Genomic DNA, 25,126 nt, shown 5'->3' with positions numbered 1-25,126 from the left:
AGTACGTACACTGATGTTTATCACTTCTACAGTCACAGCAAAGTTATCCTATCTCTCCTCTTCTCTCTCTCTCTCTTTGTCTCTCGCTCTCTCAGCCGCTTAAATCTCTCTTTTCCTCCCTCCTCATTTTCTCTCTCTTCTCCTCCTCCTCTCTCTCTCTCTCTCTCTCTCTCTCCCATTGTACTCCCATCATCTCGGGCCCTCATGCACATTGTTCTGCTTATCTTGCTGTATCTCGTAGCATCTCATTAACCACACACGTCTGTACCTTGATTTATGTCAGTAATAAGTTAAAGTGTATTGATCCCTCAAGGAAGATACGGAAAAGTAACTGGACCACAAAAAAAAAAAAAAAACCCTGACATTAGGAAACACACAGCACGTAAGCTGCGATATAAAGGCATGTTGTGCATTGATAACACCCAGAGAGCTAATCCTGAGAAACCATATGAGAAACAAATGACATCTGAATTAGATAAGCCTGATCCAGATTCTGCAGGTAGAGCTTTGAAAACCTTGATATATGTAATTTCATAATAAGGTACTTCAGTAAACAGTTCATTTAGAGTCACCACTTATAAACGGCCTCTTGAGACACAACTCTTTATGATTTTATCAGGTTTGATAAAAACAGACTTTAGGAACACGCTGAATCTTGAATTTCCCTCGGGATCAATAAAGTATCTATCTATCTATCTATCTATCTAATCATGGTGCCTGTTTGTGTAAGTGTTGTCATCTGTTTTATGAATGAAATCTTGACGTCTGATACAGAACACCCAGAAGCCTCCGTGTTGTTTGGTTTTGAAACAGCTGTTTGCGTCTCACCTGCCTACTTGTTTACACTGTACGCAGCAATCAAACAGAGAAAACCTCCAACTCAGCAACAGCCACTACATGTGATTTTTTCATCAATCCCATTCTTCCGTTCAATTAGTGACCCGTGCACTCGGCTGCTTTCGATTGATCGTCGGTCAATATGTTTTTGCTCTCGGAGGACGTCTCGTAGAGCAGGAACAGCCGGACGGGCTTCCGCTTGTATTGTGCAAACCTATACGCAAAAATGCAATTATGTTTTCATCTATTCCCTTTAAATTCTTCTTTCAGCCAGGATGGCTCTAAACTGTGCCTGTCTTTTTTTTAATTATAGGTATAATTTCTCATCATACACTGTCTTCTGAGGAAATCCAAGATGTCACATTGGATTAAAATTAGTTCCAGACATTATGATCGATGACTCTGGATTTATCACTGTAGGATGAAGAGTTGAAAGTGTTGTACCAAAATATTATAAAGAGTATTCTTGTATGTGTACAATTTCACAAAGAAGTTTCAGGATACAATGTTGTTATCTCCACCACTTTTAAAAGACTGCAGTCACAGAAAGTACACAGATTTAGTACTGTAGGCTAAAGAAGGAAGATCAAAACATAGTTTAAAAAAATCATTGTCATTAAAACAGCTAGGATTAGAGATAAAGATGAACTGGATGGAGAGGTAAAAATTCAAAGCTCTGGTGTTAAATACCAGTCCAGCAGTAATTGACAGTTGTGGAGAAATCACTTCCAAATATGGACATAATGAATGGCAGCATGTATCAGCAGATTTCTTTTGAGTATGAAGACAGTTAATAAAAGAGGATTCATGGCTGATGTCTGTTTAGTCACGCAGACTTTCTGCAGAGTTTTCTTTTCCAATAATCTTTGTGAGTTTCCACATTTCTCCATGATTTAAAGTGATTGCTTTGGAAATTAAAATTATTTTGGCAGATTTAATTTAAAAAATCTGACACTTCATGCCAAACAGAGTAACTCTACAAACCCACCTTTCTTTGGAATGACTTTGACTGGAAACACAGCATGTAGTTAGCTTGAACGACTAAAAGACAGCCCATTCAGAAACCTTAAGTAGTCAACTAAACTCTCCACAATGTGTCCACATGTTTTAATCTTCCCAGCATGCCTTTGTGTTTCTGCTAAGTCTTTGATATAAACTGCCACAGAGGAAATGAGCTCAGAGTCCAGGCGTCAAGTTCAGCTCCACTCTCAGTGCATCCAAAAATAGAGGCCCTGACTTTCTCTCTCTCTCTCCTTCCTTTTGTCCGCCTCCTTCTCCTGCACTCTCTCATTAGTTGAGATGTGGCACTAGCCACAGGCGGCATTTTTAATGCCCAATGTGTCGTCTGCTAAACAACCATTAAGAGAGGCCTGTTGGTAGAAAGTGGCAATTTCCTACGAGAGCTCTAGTGTCGCGCTGTATTTCTTCCCCCGAAGGCACTGACAGACCCGCAGTCTAGACCGTGTTAATGGTTCCACATTTAACAAGGCCTCACTTCTCCTTCACACAGCCAAGAGAGAGAGAGAGAGAGATAATGGAGAATACTATTCAAGTTTACATTACAGCGTCATCTTGTAAACAACAACATTTAACTTTTCCACCTTAAAATTGTTGTTTCAAAGATCAATTTTAATAGCTCAATAACTCTCACAAGTGAAAGTGACAGCTATACCTGCCAGTTTACTGCAGGATATGATTGTGTAAATTTGACAGCAGGCTGAGGTCATCTCATGAGAAGTGTATGCGGCCTTATGGGACTAGTTCACACACCAGCTTCCAGTTTTCAAACAACTGGCTGAAGATGCCTGCAGAGTCATATTTTGCAAAACTTTCATGTAACCAAAATGTCAGTTGTCATGATTGTTGAACTTCTCTGAATGTCTGTGCCGGTGTTACGGTTTAAAGAGTAAAAATGTTAACTTTCAGCTACTTTTACATGTTTCCAAAATACCAAAAAGAAGACTTTAGAGAAGGTAGTTTTCATGGGCTTCAGCAGCTTCATTGGAATCATTTTGCATCAGGACTGTGGCAGCCTCCTGCTAGTTGTATCTCCATGTCTGTTGGGGTTAATGTGCCCACAGGTAGAGCCGGTTCTCATCTAACTAGTGTATTGGCATCTTCATTCACACGTCCTGAAGTTAACATGTAATAATATCCTGAAAAGTAAATGTACTCTAAATGTCTCTTGAAAGCAAAGCTATTGGTGGAGGAATGTGTAAAAATATGATTAATTTGCCCCTTGCCTCTTTCATCATAATTAGTTTAAAAAACTTAACGTTGACATGTAGTGATAAACACTTTAAAGAAAAGCCCAGAAAGTTATATCCATTTACCATGACGGCTTTAAAAAATGGATCACAGAAAGCAAGTCTTTCTTTCACACAGATTCACGCTTAAAGATTTGTGTTAAACCCCAAAATATTTCACTAAGATGTCATTTCTACTTTCTGAGTCTTTTTCAAACTTCAGGCTGCAGATGCTTTTCTTATGTTATTCCACTTTACGGCTTTTATTTGTCTCGTTCCACGTCTTGGGTTTTTTTTTCTCACTTCTTTCTCGTCATCTGCACTCTCTGATCCTTTTTCCCACTTTTTTTTTTTCCACGATTTTGATCATTCGCTCCTCAGCACTCATCGCCCCGCTCCCCCGGCCCCACGCTACATCAGAGCTGCAATAGGAGATCAGTGTTCCAATGAAAGCCACTAATCAACACTAACCTTCATTTAAAATGTAATCTCATATTAACCACATACGCCCTTTTGGTAAATTGGATTTCACATGTGAAGGACAAGGGAGGGTTTCTGCTACAGCACCATTCAAAGCAAGACGTAGCGGGTCAGCTTTGCCCTCCAAGTCCAGACTCCTCATCTACATTCAGCACAGACGGTTGAAACAACTTAGCCAAAGCTAAGAGTCAAAAAGTACAAATGTTGAAAGAGGGACATTAATATATGAAGCCAGCAGAACCAGACTCATGTTGAACAGCCATCTGCAGAAAGTGTGGCATCCCTTCTCTTTCTTTTCTTGTGTTTCACCCATCATGCTCCAGTTCTCAGCATGCAGACTGATGACATGATGATTACACAGAGTTGTGCGTTCACACTTATTTCACGTTCTGATGTGCACAAGGAACCTAACACACTCAGTCATGCATACATAAATATAGGAAACCAACCTTTCTTACATACTCTACATACTGCACTCATACAAACACAAACCCACTTTAACTCAGTCACGATTATGCCTTTACATATCTGTACACTAACATACATTCTGCATCAAATAAGTTAACAAGGTGTTCTTTCACTGCACATTGTTGATCGATGCATTGCTTTGAGGGTTTAACATCACGATTGGAGTTTTCATTGACATGTGAAGTTTTACTCTGTTTGTATTGAGGTCCATCAACTTGTTTTGACCATTTCTCAAACTGTCTGAGGCAGCATTTTGAAATAGAAGATGTCCAGTGATGCCTGCAGATCTTTATAGTGAAGGCGTCCACCTCAATATATGTAAAACAGCCTTTTCGAATCTTTACCACAGAAACGTATGGAACTGTGAAAAATTTCTCAGGTGCACTCACACAACCTTTAACACTTCTAAACTTATCTTTAAAAGGCTTTGCAAAAAAGGACCACCACTTGGAACAAGGTTAATGAGCGTCACCATGACTACATGGCCCACTGCATCCAATCAAAGCATTACATTTGCAAAGTCCTTCCAAGCTGTTTAATTGGCTGATCCATACATCTCTGTGCTTGTATGAATCATCGATGCATATGAGCGCTCTGTTAGCCTGAAGCTCCTCCTCCACCTCCTGTTCTTTGTGCTCTGCAGCCTCCAGTCTGACTCCAGTCTTTATCCTTGTAAAGGTCACAGCACTGAAAGGAAAGCTTTTTATACTGCATGCAGTGAACTAACTAGAAAAGCGTCCCTATGCGCTGCCATGAGACCTTTATTTAATGGGATGTAACTGCAGACACTGAGATAAGACTTATATATTAATTATACTCTCTGCTGTGTAAAGATGCAATCCAGCTCATATCTGCACACTGCGTAACCTAGGGAGAGTTATTGTCTGTCATTTTCATTTCTGCATTAACCCTCTGATCTTTGCACCAGACAGTCCACCAGTGCAGATACTGTATTGGTAGTTTTTTTCTTATTATCATGTAATTTGTTGGAGTAATTTTGAAGTGATTCACATCTGTATATTGTACATTTCCCCATTGTGGGATGAGTAAAGGAATACTATCTTCTATCCTGTGGTAGTGGGTTATGTACTCCTGTATCTGTAGGCCCTCAGGTCACAATAAGCCTCGATCTGATGACATTGCAGCTGAACATCTCTGCTTCCTTCTCCTTCAGTGTGCCTCTGAGGTTTCTTCTTCTATGCATGGCCTCGGTCCAAGTTTTCCCTCTCATTGATTTTTGACCGATATCTGACCCAACCTCCTCCACTCATTACATTTGCCTTTTCTGCCCGGCTGTAGTCTCTCTGTCTTTTTTTAAACTTTCATACCCGTTGAATGTACCGTCAATGAGTCCAGGTTGATCCAGGTGACCGAATAAGGACTAAAGGGCTAAAATCAGGACAAGAAATTGAGACACGTTAATAAAAGGGTCCTGGCACATGTTTAATTGTCTGAAAGGAGAAAAAAAACACACATTATATTGTCTCTATATAAGCATTGTGAGTCACCAGCCGAGCACACAGTTGAATATTGATTGGAGGGATGCCCTGGCCTTTTTTTTTTTTTTTTACGTCAGGGTAGCCAAGTGATAAAAGTTTACTGTCCTCAAGCAGCCACTCTCCAGTTTATGGCTCAAACTTATGACTAAATCTTCAGTTTAATTGTCCCCATTACACAGACGATCAGCTGTTATGGACCCCTGTTAGTTTAGATTGAAATGTTGATTTGTTAAACACATGCTTGAAATAAGTTAAATCATCTTATTCTCTTACTAGATATTGTAAAACACATGTTATTCATGGTGATTTCTGGCTCTGGTCCTTTTTGTTGTCCTATTAAGTTTAACCCAAGAGTCAAAAGCCTGCTATTTGACACATTAAAGCTCCTGTGTGATAATGTCATGCTAGTGGAAGTCATGATATGTGTCTCTCTGTGTAGTAAAGGCCAGCAGCATTCAGTCATTTACATTTAGCCTGGATTTAATCTGCTCCACTTGCTTTCTTTTGTCACTTCCAGACAGATCGTTTCCTCCATTTCTCTTTGGTGATTTTCATTGACAATCGAAGGTTTTCATTGGAATAATTCAGAGGGAGGTTTACTACTGTCATTACAAACTTTGCTCTCTTAGTAAGCATCATGAAGTGATATTCCAGAAATGTGAGATCAATGAGTTCAATTGTCTTCCTCTCTGGATACAAACATTTTAAAACTGTTGTTTGTCTTGATTTTTTTAGCACTCAGAAATCCCCTTCAGTTCTTCTATAACCCAGTAAAAAAAAAAGAACCTCTGCTTTTGTAATATTAAATCAAATCTACTTTCACTTTGATGTTTTGCTTTGGAGCACATGTGGAGCCAATTGATATTCACAGCGCTGCAGATTATTTGTGCATCCATAATACCACCCTGATGAGGCATGTTTTTCAAGTGTTTGCAGAAAAGATGTTTCAGCATTCATCATTTGGGACCGCACTGTCGAGAGTGTGAGGGAAGTCAGTGTAGCTTTCATTATTTAAACGACTTCCTGTGCGAGCCGGAGAACGAGTGCAGAGTAAATCATCCATACCATAAGCCTTCATTTATCACATGCATCATTATCACATCTCCTCCTAACATGTGTCATTGTTTTGACGTGCCGTCTCTCTGTGACAGACGCTGACTGAAAGATGACTTACACTACCTCCAGGTCTCATACACACCTCATGATAAATAAATTATCGTAGCATTAGCCTGCAGGGATACCAGCCATCTAAATCAATCACCAAGGCAGCTAGCTTGGATGCTATAGGGAGGCAGCCAGGGAGCGGACCACAATGCCTCAGTCCCCTCCCTCCTTGTGAAGGGAAATTAAGAAGGTAGTTAATCAAAAAGTCATTAGCATACAGCGCCTTGCTCCGTCCACCCCTATACCCTGCTCATAATAGACACTTAGTCCGGCCATGTGAGGAGAATAACAAGGCTGGAGCACTTCTGGTTGTGTGCCTGTTTGAATTAAAAGAGTGCATCGTCCCCTATGTGCCAAATGAGTTTTCTGACCCCAGGACCAGCTAAGCCTATTCACAATCTGCTGAGCAGTTTTTTTGTTTTTTCTTTTGGAAATAGTATTTTTACAAGTTTATTTTGAAGGACACAGCTTTATTAAAATGAAATGAAAAAAAAAAAAGTGAATAATTGTTTATATCATGCACAGGTACAGCCGTCTGGATATCAACAAGCTGAAAAATTCAACACGTGAATAGCGATTGAAAATCTCTCTCCTAACATTATATTTCCGTCCTTTAATCCAGTTAGCATACCACCTTTTTAAATGCTATAGGGAGTCGGCTCTGCTTTACTCTTAAAACAATAACTATGATGATAATGATGAATCCTTTTATTGTCAAGTCTTGTTCTCTGATATATTGTTGGAAAGAATCCTCCTCTAATGTCAGCCAAAGACTTTATCAGATGATAGATGTCAGAGTGAGGCTGCTTTGCTATGCTGGGAGCGCACCAGAGCAGTTTAGGGGTTTGATACCTTGCTCAAGGGCACCTCGGTAGTGCTCTCTCCAGCTACCAGAACAACTTCCGCATTTTGGTCAGCACTGGGACTTGAACCGACGACCCTCCGGTTTCCCCACCCGCCCCGATATGTCTGCTGTTTCTCTCACAGAGATTAATGAAAAGGTGTGAGCTCATCATACGGCTGATTGTTTTTCTATTACTGTTCGCTTTACATCAGTGTAACCTGGATACTTTCACTCGCCGCACACTTGTTCTGACCCCGATTCTCACCCATTGGATAATTCATCCACCCACCTGGGAGCTGCCGTGTTCAAACACCATTTCTCACTGCTCACCACCACGCAGCTCCACTGGAGCATGGCTGCACCATCAGCTCCTCAGCTGTTCACTGAAGGCCTTGGCAATAAGAGAGCTAGCTGGCTGCTAACAGCCCAGTGTTTGTCTCACTGTCCCTTAGGAGTTTTATAGCCCATGAAATATTCATCCAACACAAAGTCTGAAGAATAGTAAATTCAGTTAAATGCCTATGACTGGCAGCTGGGAACAGATTTATAGCTGCAAGTATACTCTAGTTGTGGATGCGTGTAAGAGTGTGTTTGTGTGCATGCCCTCGTCCCCATGAACATGTGTTTGCATTTATGTAAACAATCTACACATCGTTATTGTAAGTTATTATATCTTTATATTATATATAAAAAAAATGCAACCCTCACTCAGTTTTCAGTGAGATTTAGTCGATATTGCTCTTGGCCGGGGATATGATCGTAGTCTGCAATATCTCCGCAGGCTCAGACCTGTCTGCAGTTTACTGTCGATAAGTCCATCAATGCTTGCCGCCTGTTCTGCCTCTGGATACACCTGTCAGCATTAAGTGGGAAGGGCACTGAGAGAGAGAGAGAGAGAGAGAGAGAGGGCAAATCAAACACTGACTTTCAAAAGTGTGGGAAAAGTACCTTCACTACAACTTCATTATCAGCACGAGGAGAGGAAAAGTCCGACAGCAAAGGCCTTTTATGGAAAAATAAAATGATTTCAAACTAACATTCTTAGTTCTCTTTTATCTGGATTACTTTTTGATTCCTCGTTTGCAGCTTAACCATCAGAAGTCTGCAATGATACTGGGACTGGGGCGGACAGACTGTTTTGATAGAGTCAAATGTGATTTATAAGAGAGGCTATGTGATCGGTGGTGCAGACATGTCACAGTCTTTTGTCTGAGGTGGAACTTGTTCATCATACGAATTACCTACTTGTGCTTCTGTTTATTGCAGTCAAACTGTTTGTGCTTCTGCAGACAATTGGGTCACATCTCAGAATTTGCACACCGACAAGGCGTAAAAAGAAAAACCTTTTTGTAGACAGCATGAATGTACAGTCCAGATAAAGCTGCTACTTGAATCTCGATGAAGAGGCCGGTGAAGAGCAGCTTAGCAAGATTCCTTAAATGTGTATTAAAGTGAAATTGGATTTGTCCTTCTCATTTAGAAAGCATTATTACCCTTGGGATGGAAATCATCTAATGGATGATGTCATAATCAATATCAGCAGGGCACAGTGTTGTGTTTTTTTTGCTGGCCCATATTCAGTAATTTGATTGGCAGTTGATCCATGGCTCCGCCCCTCTCAGCTCCCAAGGCATGAAATGGTCAGTCAAACAAATTACATCCTTTCATCCGAGCTGTCAGTCAGACATTTAGTGGGCAGAATCCCTCGCGGTATGTATTCCCGTGTGATTAGAGAGAACAAGTCTGCAACAGCAGCCCCCGGACTCTTCTGACCCACATAATACAAATCTATACACTTGGAGCAGCGATGATAATAATGTAAAACATGGAGCCAGTGTGGTCTGTTGTGAAGAGTACAGTATCTCTAAGATACAAAAGATACACATTTGATGTGATTAAACACTTCACCACACGTCTGCTGTCTTTGCTAGAGAGTGAGACAAAGAAATCCAAATCACCATGACACGTAAATGCATGCGTTTCTTTATATTATTCTGTAATGGAGGTGAACTCAGTATCAGCCAATAGTCAAGTTTAGGTGTCTGAATTGGTATCAAGAAGAAATATACTGGGATCAAAATAATTACAATTTCCAACTTGGACTTTCTCGATAGTGTAAAATCTGCTATGTTGACTACACAATTGGAGGAAAACCCGGCAATGATCGCCAGCAAGGCTCAAACTCCCAGCATCCCTCATCGAGGGTCCCAATTGACCAGGAGGCATTTCTTCAGAACTGTTAAAGAAGAAAGAAATACAGATGAATGAACGAGAATGAGGCTGAAATAGGCAAATCCCAGAGGAACTATTGATCTGTGGCTGGACACACAAACACACACACACACACACACACACACACACACACACACACACACACAAACCCTCAGGCTGGATGCCAAAACACATTCTGGTGGTCAAATATGTATAATTGATAGAGTTGAGTTTGACACAGTGCTGTAATGTAATCTGGGACTAGATTCCCTGAGGTGTAAGAATGTGTGTGTGTGTGTGTGTGTGTGTGTGAGATTGCAGGGCGGAGAATAAGGCGAGGTGAGGGAGTGTAGTGGTTCGCAGAGAGGGAGGACGGGGATTTGCTGTGGGGACTCGGTGTAAATTTGATGTATTGGACGGCAGTATTTTTCCTCCCTGTGCTAACCCCCCAGGTTACACATGTACGAACAATGGCCTTCTCTGCTGTAATGGTCTTCTGCCAATAGGGACCACTTCCTCACTCGCACTATGTGGGTGTGAGTGTGTGTGATAAACTGCATTGGGTTGTTTCTCACTTTGTTCTCCGATTTACTGTAAAAAATAAAAAATAAATGTGTTGAATAAGACGTCAGACAGACTGTAGAGAAGGTCTTTGCATGTTGTTTGTGTTTTCCTTTGAGTTCATCACAATCCAACACATTGTGGCATGTTATTGAAAGTGAATACCTCCTCGCAGAGGAGCTGATGACACGATCGAGGGTAACGTGAGCGCTTTGCACCCTTCAGATGCACCATCTCGTTTTCAAAGGGGCTCCCTGGCACGACTGAAAAGACAAAACTGAGACAACACGACAGAACATTAACATTCACACGTACATAAAGCTCTCCTACACCCCTAGAAGTGCAAATATACATCCAATTGTTATGATTAATACAAGGAGAGTGCAGATGGAAAATAGCAAACTGTTATAATCTGGTACAAAGCATCTTTTCTCTGTGAGATTAAAGTTATTTTTGTATCTGGTCCCTGACAACTACACGAACAAACTAAACTAGAAATACATAAACTATCATGATCACGGGCCACATGTCACATATTTCATATTGTATTGTGAGTCCCACCGCTTGCATAAACCACGCTTCATGCTTAGACAACACACTGCTTGTCATATCTTGACTTCAGTCTGTTTTCCCGTCTTTATGTTTCTTGTCTTCTTTGCTCTGTTTACTGTCTGTTTGTGTAATATTTTTTTTTTTTTAAAGGGGGAGGGGTGTGCCTGCTGACAGTGTTCCTGCTTCTTTGTTCCTCTGTCACTGTGTGTCGAGTTTAATTGCGGGCCTTTGAGGGCGAATCGATTTGAGCAACAAGATAACTAAGTTATCAAACTGTTTCATTGACTGGCTGTCTCTTCTCTCTCCATCTTTTGCTTCCTCCCTTCCTCTTCTCTCGTTTCACTCTCCCTCCGTTTGTTCTCCATCCCTCTGTGCCCCTTCTTCTCCTCCTCCATCTCGGTGCCCTGTCCCTCGACCATTTTTCACATCTTCTTTCCTCACAACAGGCCGGCAGACGTGTCCGCCGGAGAAGTTTGATTGCGGAGGGGCTGCCAGCAAATGTGTTTCTCTGTCATGGCGATGCGATGGAGAGAGGGATTGTGAGAACGGGGCGGATGAGGACCAGTGCGCCGCAGGTAAGTTTGTGGTGGGAGATGTGTGTCTTTTGACCTCATGTCACTCACTTGGGGTAAAAAATCTGAAATGCATCAAAGTCAAAAGACTTCACAATGCTAGGTTCTTGCTTTGCAAGACTAGCAGATGCAGCCAAAGACTTAATTACTCAGGGATGATTGACACGAGTAATAATGTTAATTTCCTGTCACCACTGGCTGTTGGCAGCGGAGGTGACAAAGAAATCTTTTGCATTTTAAGTGAATCCAGCGATCTCAGCTGAGAGTGTTAATTTGATGCTATGAGTTTACTGCATGTTCCTGTTTGATTAATACACAATACATACAACATTATCTGTTAAATGATGATCCTTATAGCTGCTCAACTTTTCATTTCATTTGTAATGCGTAACTTCAGGACTGTTCCTCCTCGAATAACTTGCATTGCCCTTTCTTTTTTTGCAAACTGTGAAAACCCTCCAAAGTCTTATAAATAAAAGGGGACGGTTTTAAAGCCCTACACACTCTTGTGAATAAAGTTTGAGTGGAAAAGCAAAGCAGGAAATAAGGCACACTGATAGGTCATAGAAAGAAAGTACTATTGTTGAGTGAAAGAACCTGAGAGAAGAGAGGGGTAAAATAGGTTCACGTGATGATATTTCTCGAGCTGATGGAGTCTCGTGTTTTTGGCAGACTCCAGGCAATAATCAATGCTAAGTTCAGATCTTAGAGAATACTTGATGACAGGATAGCTTTCGCCCTGATGCGGGGTTTTGCAGGGCAAGTTGGAAGATGTTTGTACATTTTATAGTCGGTCACCTGGGTCATCTGATAGTCAAGGATTCTGTTCAGATCTAGTCCAGAGTTCAGCCAGTACCTCACCTCGGCTTCCAAGAAAGTTAAATGTTTCATCTTTTGTTCATGTGTATTTGTTTGCTACGTGTCTCGTAATGCCAAACGTTCAGTGTTTCTCCCTGGAATCTTCCTCTTGTGTCTATTGAGCTGAAAACGGGATAAATATGGTCTGATCAGTCATGTGATACAAAGCAAGGAACAATATACATCATATACTGTATATACATAAAACATATAAAATAGAGCTGATCCTTAATCACACACAAACACATGACAGCTCAGAAGTCCTGTAGAAATGTGTCAGCTTCTTTCTTGTCTAAAGAAATTCAGGGCTGATAGTAGTACTGATTTATACAACATACAGTTACAAATACACGTGATTTAAAGTTCAGGGATTACTTATGTGATTCACATCATGTTAAATATACATTCTATAAATCCTCTGTTAAATGGCTCTAAATTAAAACAATAACAAAAGATGACGTTGAGGATGAGGGGTTTCATGGGAGTGATTCTCTCTGCTGCCCTAGTTAGATATTTAATGTAAAGGTTAGCATGCAATTCTACATACTACACATTCAACTGCTGTATATGACATACACAGTTTCTTAACCAATATACCTACCTAAATTCTTAACCCTTAACCCCCCCCCCTTAGTATCAGTGTTTTCAGAAATTAAACTTAACTTAGCTGCTAAAGAGCTGCAAGCATGGTCTACCATCTGGGTATGTAAGACACGTAGGACATAAAGTGTGGCTTAACTGCAGCCACTAAGAATGGCCCTGATGTGACTAAATGGCTGTTCTGTCTCGAGATCTTCATCAACTTGCCTTTTACAAAGAAAATAAATGCCAAGATTTTTCTTTGTTGATAAAGGTAAGGAAATGTAGATACGTAATTGACACAAAGGGAAATTCAAATAGTTCAAAGTCTGTGTTACGTATGTTCAGTAGCTGTCTCGTTCTTGCTTTCTCTTAGTCTTCATGCTTTGATGTCTTATTTCAGAATATTGGTTTCCTTGAATGCTTGCACACAAGGCTGTCTTTATAAGAGCTGTAGTGTGGCTTTGTGAAGACAAATATACACCCAAACACAAACAACCCACAAACACACACACACACACACACACACACACACACACACACACACACACACACACACACACACACACAAACTCTCCATCCTCTGTGTAGCCATGTGCACACAGGCTCCCATCACATTATCTAGTCTACATTCTGGCCTCAAAGCTGCAAAAGGGGCATTGATTTTCATCAGCATAAACATCTGGCTGTACGGCAGCAGTGATTTACGGCTCGGAGACACAAACACACACACACACACACACACACACACTCACACTAAAAGCATCAAGCTCACACATGCACACACAGCAGATTTCATTGAATATAGATTGAATGTGATATGTCCTCATTACTAAGTCTGTTTTCTGTAACATAGAACAAGAAGCTGTTTTAAATGTCTGTACATCAGTGCTGTATGTGAGCGTCAGTATGAGGGATCACATTTCTGTGGGATGCGAATGGGAAGTAATTCTGTCCAGTTTAAAGAAGAGCGTGAAAGTCCTCACGAGAATATACAAGCGTGTGTGTGTGTGTGTGTGTGTGTGTGTGTGTGTGTGTGTGTGTGTGTGTGTGTGTGTGTGTGTGTGTGTGTGTGTGTGTGTGTGTGTGTGTGTGTGTGTGTGTGTGTGTGTGTGTGTGTGTGTGTGTGTGTGTGTGTGTGTGTGTGTGTGTGTGTGTGTGTGTGTGTGTGTGTGTGTGTGTGTGTGTGTGTGTGTGTTTTGGGAGGAGGGGGCATTTGTATGTCTGATGCATCTCAGTTTCCATAATGTTCCCATCATGCTTTAGGCGTTTAGACATTCATATATTTGCATGCTGAGAGTGATGAACGAAATACGTATATGCACATTGGAAGGATGTGCACACACACACACTCTCTCACACAAACACACACACTGACACACACACACACATTAACATAAACACTGTAAAATCTCTGCTGGATACGTTTACATTTTCAGTTCCGAATGTGAGAAAACACAAAATGTGTGACAGAAAGTGAATCTCGCATTTTTAATGAACTTCATTTATTCCAGAGGCGATTCAGATCAAATCATAACCAGAGTTTAATGATTTTTTATTTCAAGTTGTGCAATCTTATCCCTTTAAATTCCTCGGGGGGTAGCTTAGAAAAGTTATTCCAGCTATCTACAACATCTAAAAAAAAAAAACCCACCCACATGTATTTTTAGATATTATCAGTTGTTTCCAACCATCCCAAGACTTAAACATAACAAAATCACATGAAAGTTTGTGACAAATGCATATAATATTGATATAATATTACAATGGAGTAAAAATGTAGCATTACATTAAATATTTTTGTTTCAAATCAAATGTTTTCTTTTCTTGGCAGCGAAGGGATTAAGAGGGGATTTTTCAAATATAGCATTTATTAACGTTCACATGAGATGAACAAAGGCTCTATACTCCATCAGTGATGAAATACAAATGATGATTTTCAATACTACTAAACATTCACAAGGGGAAGAATGTTATTTTCTACGGAGCCCCTGAAGCCAAATAGGGTGAAAACATTATGAATCCCACACGTTAGACGATGACTTGAGAGCACATCATGGAAACATAGTAACATAGTTACCACAGATATTGTGTTCACAAGATATCATGTTGTGCCTGTATGATTATCATTTTTTACTTTTTGGGACTTCGGGGGCTCCGTACTTCCCTGACCCTGTCAACCAAATCAAAGACTGTAGGTGGGCTCGCTCTAACATTTTGACACAGTTGCCTCTAAGAAGGTTACATAGTATCTGGAATGGAAAATGATGTGTTAGAAGTTTTTGTGTGTCAAGTGTTGAGACCAATAAGAAGCTCAACACACCTGTCAGACACTTTGATATCTGCAGTTCTTGTTCAGTAACTTTTTTTTTTTTTTTTTTTTTTTTTTGCTATTGAGGCCTCCATGTGTTTTTAAACACATCTCATTTAATACCACTCCTTCTTTTTCTTCTTTTATGTTGAGTTCTGAGCCACAGTTTACTCAATTCAATTTAACAGGAGTGAATTAAATTGTTTTTTTTTTTAAATATGTCAGGAACTCTTGGTTTCATCTGAGTTATGATAGACGGCAAAGGAGGAAAAGTATGATGCAAGTTTTTTCTAATCTTATAAATGTGAAACTGTGTAACATCACTGCATGACAGAATTGTTTAGATTGTGTGAGTTATTATCAACTTTATGTCTCGATGAACATCCTGCCCATTAATGGGGAACCCCTGATGGTTCTCTCATTTAAAAGTTTTGACATTCAAATAGTTGATAGTCTTTTCAGAGCAGGCTAATGTAAATACGTTATGAATTCATTATCAATTTATATTTACTTTTTTTTTTTTCAAAAGTTGCTTTTAATTCTCTTGCCAGATAAAGAGAAAAGTATCTTCAGTCCCCTCTTCCTATTTGTTTTACTGCGTCTACGTTCATCTGTTCCTCTTGGTCTCTCCAACCTTTAACTTATCCCCACTCTGTCTGTAAGTTGTTGGCGTGCAGGCTGTGAGTACACAAAGTGATCACATCAGGGAGAGCGTGTCCTCGACCTGATAAAAACAACCGACTGTTGATTCAGTCGTCTCACCTGAACCTACACTGCATACATGTCTGCCTCTCTGATGTGGAGTATAAACACCCAGAAAAACAAGACGGCTTCACGGCTTCTCTTCTGTGGTCGTCACTCTCCCCTGCACTCCTTTATTCTCTTTTAATTCCTGCACATTGACTTTAAAGGGCATCGAACACTGAATGTTCTTCTCATTGCGGTTCATTCCTCTGACCCGTGTGAGCTTTTATCTCTGAAAATATAAAGGAGATAATAAAGCTTTGAAATATTTCATAGGGGTCTGGATGATAATTGATTTCCTGCCAGATGGTGTTAGTGTGTGTGTGTGTGTGTGTGAGTGTGTGAGAGCTGTCATAATCACCGACAGAGATCAGCCTTTGATCTATCATTTAAAGATGAAGGTGGCTGCTGTGAATAATAAGTCCATCTGATCCATAAAAGAAAGGTCTGTGTTGTCTGAGGTTACTCATAAAAGTCCACTTTAAAGGCCTCATAAAGGATCCATTAGCTTTTTTTCTGATGTATGTTTTTACATGAAGCATACGCGTCAATAAAGCACGTTCAAATAACAATATTTGTGAACTTTTTACTGCACTACAGGATATTATTTTTATTGCAGAAAACTGCAGCGACTTCTCATTGGTTGGTGGATACTTTCCCTCTCGAGAGCTGAACACACCGCCTTAACTGCAATGCTCATGAAGGCTACAACACACTAACTGAACTACAGGATCGAATAAACACATTATTCAATTTTGTAGCCTTTTAACAATGAACCTAAATTTTAAAATCACACCGCCTTCAAATACATCCCATCGCCCTCCCTCCTCCCCCCTTCGCCCTTGAACCTTTAAGCTCCTCTGCTCTCCCTCCCCTCTCCCCTGCTGCATCTACAATTTGGCATACAGCTAACGTTAATTAGCGATGCTAATTGAGCATAACCAAATGTTGAATAAAACATGCATCCAGGAGGAGAGGATCCTTATCACATTTAGAGGATGCTTCTGAAGAAAGTTTATGAGCCTTTCGTTTATGTTAATGTGAAATTGCATCATTTAGGCACACAGGCGCTACTGGCTGTTTGTTTGTGTGTGTGTGTGTGTGTGTGCGTGTGTGTGGTGTGTGTGTAAAACATACTCTGTTTATGTTTGAATGGAGCGAGTGCTTATTACAAAAGGAATACCTTTTGTTTCAGCATGTTTTACCCAGAAGAGAAGAGGCCGAGTTACCTGCTCACTAACCAAATAGAGTGTGTAGGAGCAGGTTTAAGCAGCACTGGATTGATCCAGCACGCTTAAGGTTGATCACAAGAGAAGTTCACATATCCAAGAACTCTTATAAGATTACGCACAGCTAAATGAAAACAGACAATCAACGGATTATCTGATTTCCCCCTCACCTCTAAGTGCATCTCAACGCTTGTTAATAGAAACAGAGAAAAGACGTGTTGGTGTTTGAATTAATGCATTGAGTTGATATGATTGAATGAATTCTATGTGCTGAATATGTGTCCTCGTTACCAGGGTTATATAATTCATCATTAAATCCCGTCTATCAGGGCGCACATTACGCAGCATAGTGGATTCAAACACAATGTTTTTTTTAAGTCAGATCGCTTTATCACGCATCACCACATGCTGTGATTTAAATGCAGTACAGAGAGGAGATGTTTCATCACGGTAAATATTGTGTTAATAACACTGAACTTTCTAAAGTTTTTGTCACAGTAGAAAAGAGACTTGAGTCTGCACAATAGTTTGTGGAGTAACAACGTGCTTCATGATATAACTATATTTTACACCACTTAATCACTTCAGTCCGCGAAGACTTGCTCAATTGTTTTCTGCTGCTAGATTACAAAGGTCTCCTTTTCATTCTCCCCTTTCTCCCTAATTAAAAGTGAGCAAAGGCTGTTCGTTAATATGCTGACCCGACGGAAAATGTATTTGATTTAAATGCATGAAAAACCTGAAAATAATCAAATTAATTAATCACACACGTTAGCATATTTATGTTGACATCCCTGGATTTCAGTCTTTAAAGAACTGTCCCACAATAGATCCACTGCATTGGGTGAGTGCTGTCTGCCTGTCTGTGCTATTTTTTGGTGCCATTCTCCGTCTCTTACTTTCATGGATGTTGTTGTGTCTCCCCTTCAATGACAGTCCACTGGCTCCACTGACAGACGCTATCATCTCTGTCTTGGCTCGGACACTGAGGGGGAACACAAACAGAGAGACAGGCAGATATAAAGTCAAGACAGTTTACTGAGGGAGGCTCCTGCACGCCCTGGGGACCTGTTGCTCTTTTCACAACGGCCTGTAACATTACAACAAGCTGTTGCTGGATCGATGCCCTTTGGGGATATGTTAGCTGGTGTTTTATAGCAGCGCGGAGAGGGAGGAGGAGATGGAGACTGTATGTATGTGTGTGTGATGTATGTGTGTTATTGTGGGAGTAAAAAGAATAAAGGATGTGAATAAACACCTTTTATGTTTGTATATGAAGTTTATTGGTTTTCTTGCGCTAAAGTAAATTGAGGTGCAAACAGTACACACATGAACAAACATTCCCAGCGCACATATACAAGAAATAACTGCTTCAGTCTAAATCGCTCAAGGCCAAAGCAAACGTTCTGTTCTTTGATAACAAATCAGGAAGTACGAAGAAGAGTCCACCTCCATATTAAAAAGGATGAGTGCATGTGATGTGTGAATTCTTGCCTCTTTTATCTTGCTTCACCCGCGACTCGACTCAAAGAGGGGACTGCACAGACATGAAGTGGTTCTGTAGCCTCCTCTTTCAGAGCTTCTTACCATTACTACTCCTTCATTTATAATCCTTTGACGACTCTCACTGTGCGAGTAGGTGTAACGTAATGGAGCACCGGCACACCAACAGGCTCCCCTTTGCAGCCAGAGGCGTTCACTCTCACTTCAGACACAGGCGGACTGTTTTCTTCCTGCGATAGCTTTAACATCATTACTCATACAGCCACACATACAGTACATCTGAATACAATCAAAGGGAAGTCTCCTTGTAGCAGCTTCATTGAAGAGGAGTCAAAGAGTTACCACTGTATACAACAAGGCAGCAAGCTTGTGTTGTCAAAGCCCACATTGTGTTGGTTTTTTTTTATAGGCCTCATTTAAATATTGATGACGCATCTTGTTTTCCTGTCTTGTGACCTAAGTGGCTTTTAGCAGCTATTACTTTACATAGTAGGCTATAGCTATTGGCGAGCTAATATTGAATCCAGTAAAGTTGGTAGTAAAATGAAACCACCTGTAACAACCATCATTTGAACTGCAACTGGCAGCAGACTTTAGGCTAGCTAGCTGCTGCTATGTTAAGAGGAGTATGTGTTAGGTTACTTGTGTTGCTCATGATGATCTAAAAATAAAATATGTATTGCAGTACTATAAATTCAACAGAAAGGCAGCCATTTTTTAAATTACTATTTGTTTCAATTTGTGTATATTGGGATCAGTGGCCTGGCGGTTGGTGTGTGCAGAGGCTTGGGTGCTCGAGGGCAGGCAGTGGACTTGAACCCAGTTTTCGGCTCCCTCCCTGTGTGTCGTTCCCTGCTCTCTCTCTCTCTCTCTCTCTCTCTCTCTCTCTCTCTCTCTCTCTCTCTCTCTCTCTCTCTCTCTCTCTCTCTCTCTCTCTCTCTCTCTCTCTCTCTCTCTCTCTCTCTCTCTCTGGTGTCTTAGTCTTAGTATTTTGTGGAGCAGAGGGGAACAAAGTATGGCTCGTGAAGTTTCGAGGCATTTTCATAAAATAGAAATGGATGTAGATGTGGAAAGCGATTAACATGATAAACAACATCTCTATCATGATGAGGCCATCTAAAATGTTAATTACGCCATTATCCTACAGCACCCATGTTAAACGCAGGATTACATGTTCATCGTGGAGATGTAATCAGCACTCTTAATCACAATGAGCTATTTTTAATATATTCATAGATTTACTAGTGAACGATAAATGGAGGGAATGTAATTATTTTCCAGAGAGCTCTGCACTGTGTGTGTGTGTGTGTGTGTGTGTGTGTGTGTGTGTGTTTCTGTTTTAAAGTGTTCATAGTATGGGTTAGGAAAATTATTTGAGGATTTATTGATCGCCTACGCACATTTCTCAAATACTGACTGAAATAAGATGAATAATGTTTGACTATATTTCAAGACACACACCTGCAACACACCACCTGCGCAAATGCATTCACACTCATTCCATCTGCTGGGATTGTTACTGAGGGAGAGAATATTCAAGGGAAGGTGCTGGTATATGGCATAGTGATCGAGCCTCTGAAAAACCCTGTTCTTTTCAGCATGCAGTGTGTGTGTGTGTGTGTGTGTGCGTGTGTGTGCTATCTCCATAGTCCCCACTCAAGGTGGTTAAGAGAAAGTTTGTCCCTGGTGTATACCAATCAGGTTACAGAGAAAGACTCAGTCTCCAAGTGAATTTTGTGCCAGTTCTCTCTTCATCTAAGCTGCCATTTCACGTGGAATCCCCAGACTCTCCTGCCACACTACATTAAGGTCTTATTTTCAGTGGCTTATCTCACCCAGTTTGACAAGTTTTTACTCCGAGCAAAGACAATCCAACCAGTGTAGGTGAATTGAAAAAAGTCTATATTCTGAAATGTAAAGTTTAGATGGAGTGAAAAAGAAATACTACTGGAGCTTATATCGACAATAGATTCAGGAAGCTCATGATTTCAATATCGACTTTAACTTTCAATACTCCTGCATGCAGCTAAAGTCAGCTCATGCTGCACCCATAAATATGTTAAAGTGTCAGTTTATTGCAAATCCAAAACCACATTATAGCTCACATTTCACCAACACAGCCATATTAACTTTTTTATTGCCTTTCTTTTTTTTTTCCATCAGCCCTACTTCTGTATCGTTGGATGAAGAAACACCTATTGAGAAGCAAAAAGTGTCTGAAATAATCCTGGAATTTGTAAAATAAGACAGAAAATCTTTTTTATAAAGGAAATACAGTACAATGTCAAGTGTTCTGAGACGACACATATTAGTGCTTTTATTGAGCCTGCATTGTCTTATGAACTGCAAAATACAAGCACTGCACTCTTTGTAGACTTTCCTTTTTCCCACATCTTCAAAAGAAAAGAGATGACTGACAGATGCTGCTTCCCCTCACCAAAGCTCCAAACATGTCGCGCCGGCTCTGCGCCTGGTAAACCCCATTTGGCCGCGCTTGTGGAACACGAATGTCATCTGAAGCCGCCCTCTTCTCTCTTTGTCTGCCAGTGATACGTCTATCCTGAATTTCATCTCTGCTCTCTGTCTGCCTGTCAATTCCATCAGGACAAGAGAATCACTTTTATGTTACAGCAAGTCAGAGAGCTGAGGGCTTAGGGCCTGTCTGTCTGGTGGCCACTAGAGTGTACAAGTGTGTGTGTGTATATGTGTGTGTGTGTGTGTGTGTGTGTGTGTGTGTGTGTGTGATGCTATCTTCCCACGGCGATTCTTTAAAGGTCTAATGTAGCTAAAGCACTCATAAACACTTTGAGAGTGCCCTGGAGAGGGACTGCATGTCAAAATGTCTGTGTCTCTCTTCACATACACACAGTCTCACCAGCTAAACTTACACACACACACACACACACACACACACACACACACACACACAAACACACACACACACATTTATAAAGGCCCCATGTGGTCTTGCATTCAGAGTTTGATCTAAGATTGCCTCTGTCTTTCTTCTCCCACAGTATCTCTGCGTTAAGTCCTCAAACCTGTGACAGTCATGTTAAAACCTTTGCAGCACACAAACATCCCATCTCCAGATGTGTGCGTGCCAACGCCCCTGGCACTCTGCTTCCTCTGACGCTCCGCTGTTTTACTGTTATGAAGGGTAATGGTGCCTGATCGGCGCCAAATGCTACATTAACTTGGCGTCCTGAAAACACAGACTGTGTCTGAGGGCGGTGTAGAGCTAAAATGAGCAAGAATATGATTAGTCTTTTTTTCTTTTTTTTTTAAACAGACGCATGTTGTAACTTTGTTAATCGTGTTTCGGAGAGCAACAGACACTTTCAGTTAGCCAAAATTGCACAACCACATGTGTCTGGGGTTTCCACAATGCTCATCAATCTACACATCAATCTTACAGAGTCCGGTTGTACGGCTACTGTTTTATCATTATCAGAGACCAAAAAATATTTTGCTAGTTGACTCTGAATGTGTCATTTTGCTCTAATGTACGGACATTTTTACGTCTGGGCTTTATGGGGAATGTCTCACTTTTGGAGAATGCCTGAAGTGGCCATTCGAGGAACTGCACATTTTGACGCTTTATGGCCACATTCGCTTCATTTTCAGCCAAATATGTGGCTGCTTGGTCCACAACATACACACACACACACACACACACACATACACACACAGACCTCACTACAACCTCTCTCTCTCTCTGAGTGAGTGGGTTCAATGTTTCTGGAGCGTGGAATCCAATCAGACTCTGGTCCAACATGTCAGCCACTGAGCCGCTGTGTGGGAGCAGAGACACGCGCACTAGATTACACACACACACACACACACACACACACACACACACACACACACACTCAAACACACAGTACACACACATTCTCCCCCTGCACACACATTCTCCCCCTGCACACGTGCTCTTGTCATCACATTAGTTCACCAGGTGTGTGAGCAGAAATGCAAGCTAAAGATCACCGACTAGCTCTATCAACCAGAAGTGGAAATAAACTATTTACTTCACAGCAGTGTGAGTAATACGCTGCATTACATCAGAAGCAGAAACATAAGCTCTACAAGCACTTAAAACACAGACAAACACCTGGAGGCAGTTCAGCACAGTGCAGGCTTAATGGGCCGTACAGTAGACTGCAGACGTGTTCGTCAACACTATGAAGCATCAATATGCATGCCTTATCTTTCACACGAGAGCATCAATGAAAAACAAGTCTGTGTTGAGTCAGGTATGCCTTGTACTGTCAGATACACACGAGTCATTTCAAACAAGTCACCATCGTTAGTCATGAGGATCGATGGGAGAAAAACGTAAAAAATTCTAAAAGAGAAACATCTCCTTTCAATTATTCACCAGCAGTCCACTTCATTATGTGTTTTAATCAGGCCGGAGCCAACGTATCCACAGCCTCAGAACATTATTCTAACATGGAGCTGTGCAGGGAACTTTCAAGTAGCTTCTGCTGGTTTGAGAGCAGCGCTGTTGCATGACTTTAATTCTGTACGGAAAACCTAACCTGGTAAAGCAAGAACTCCACTCCCCAAAACAAAGGGGAAAAAATCATGTACAACTCGCGTGTGACATCACTCTGACTACATCCTTTATTTCTACATTTTACGGTTTGAATGGATATTCAACATGAAATATCGGGTGTGTTAACGTCCACCTCTCTCTGTCTGTGTACATACACGGCTGCGTGCTTTAGTAGTCTAGTCCCTGCTGGACAAAGAGTTCAATTGTCCTTCAGATCAAGGTCAATGAGCTGAGCCCTATCTCCCAGCTCCATCTATTAGCTGTCCGGTGGAGGTTCTGGGGGATGGATGGATGGATGGATAGAAAGCGTTGACCCCAACTTAACCACAATCAGCTGAAGGTGGGGAAGGTGACTGTCAAGATGTTCTCGGTTACTGATTACTGATTAGCTGTTTAAAATTCTAATTGGTAGAATAATCTATTGGATGGATGTGTTTAATTAACCGTCAGGAGCTCAACAATCTGATCCTCTCAACTCTTAGAGATATTTCAGCTTTGTTTTCGGTTCAGAGAGGAGGGAGATCTGTGTAGGGCTGCCAGAATTAAGAGATTACTCGATCAAGAGAATCACCAACTTTTTATACAATCAACCACTTCATTGGTATGTCAAGCAGAAAATGTTAAACATGTAGTGACTCAAACTACTGTAGAATTTGCTACTTTGTCATTTGTGTCAATAATTAAAATGTTCTTTTGGATTTTAAATTAATCTCTGAACGATTTAATGAGCTTTTCCCACAATTATTTTTACTTTCAAGTTTATAAAAATCACTATTCTGAAGACTGCAACCCTAATTCAATAGTAAGACATTTAAACATCTATAAATTGTGTTTTGTTACAAATTCCCTTATAATATAAAGATAAGAATTTGGGAGTTTATTTCTTTATTTGCTTTTAAATCTACGTGCCTGATCCTTTAGAAATGCTTTTAATGGGAAAGGACATTTCTCCTCTCAAATCTATCAGCAGATTCACCTCCTCATAAGCTCCTTTAAGCACCGCAGTGTTTCCTCCTCCCCCCTTCCTTTCTGTATTTCACTGATAAACCATCAAACAGCAAACAGTCACTTCTTGGTGGATGTCATGCAAAAGATCAGTGAGACAGTCTCGTATCCTAAAGCTTGAAAAGTACCATACATACAAAGTATTCCACATTCCTAAAGTTTGACTTGTAGGATCGCTGTGTATAACTGCATAACGTTTGCATACAAATCAGAATTCAGTATCTTGTTATGACAGAAACATTGTAAAGAGTTGAGCTGTTTAGGGATCCAGGGATGAGGTGGGGAAAAATGAAAGAATTCAAGACCTCTTCCCAAACCTGTGTAACTCTTGCAGGATGTTGCTGAAGAACAGGTTCAATAAACCCTGTGTTCCTGTGAATTTTAAACTGAGACCTGACTTGTTTTCAACCAGGTCACACCTGTCATATGAACTGCTTTCAACCTACCTGCCTGTTCCTAAAGTGGAAATAAAGCTGTTGAGAGCAAGCTGTCTTTTTTTCCCCACTCACTGTCCCAATGGGAAAACAGGCTAGCACACTTATGATCCACGCTTTGTTGTGTCCACCTTACACAGCCGGCTGACCAAACACCGAACCATGTTTACGGCTTAGGAGAAGATGTGTAGTCCAGCTAAGGATAAATCAACACCCTGAAGGTTCAAGCACAATGTGTTTATAATGTCGAGATATAATTGAGGCTCTCACTGTTTTTACAAAAAGTATTGGAGTAATCACTTTATAACTTTGTTCAAGTTTTTTTTTTTTTTTTTTTTTTTTCCACTAACACCTACCATGACCCCAAACCACCTGCACGTTTGAGCTGTGATGCTGCTGTTGTTTATTTGCTCATGTTAATTAAATTACAGAGATCTTAGCGGGGATGATTAGCATGATAGCGGTAAT

General features: G+C 40.7%; 1 protein-coding gene across 1 annotated transcript in view; it reads left to right on the top strand.

The window, feature by feature from the left end:
- Positions 1-25,126, top strand: part of LOC306828552 (low-density lipoprotein receptor-related protein 8-like) — a gene marked incomplete at its 5' end in the record, with an annotated part of 86,729 nt that overhangs the window by 12,561 nt on the left and 49,042 nt on the right. The window contains one exon of the mRNA XM_079351072.1: positions 11,096-11,437. Within this exon, the coding sequence (XP_079207198.1) occupies positions 11,096-11,437 (342 nt within the window). The remainder of the gene's footprint in view (positions 1-11,095; positions 11,438-25,126) is intronic.

The sequence above is a fragment of the Symphodus melops genome (assembly GCF_947650265.1).
Source record: "Symphodus melops genome assembly, chromosome: 8".
In the NCBI taxonomy this organism is placed as follows: Eukaryota; Metazoa; Chordata; class Actinopteri; order Labriformes; family Labridae; genus Symphodus; species Symphodus melops.
Note: the sequence above shows the minus strand (reverse complement) of the source record. Positions and strands in the feature narration are given on the sequence as shown.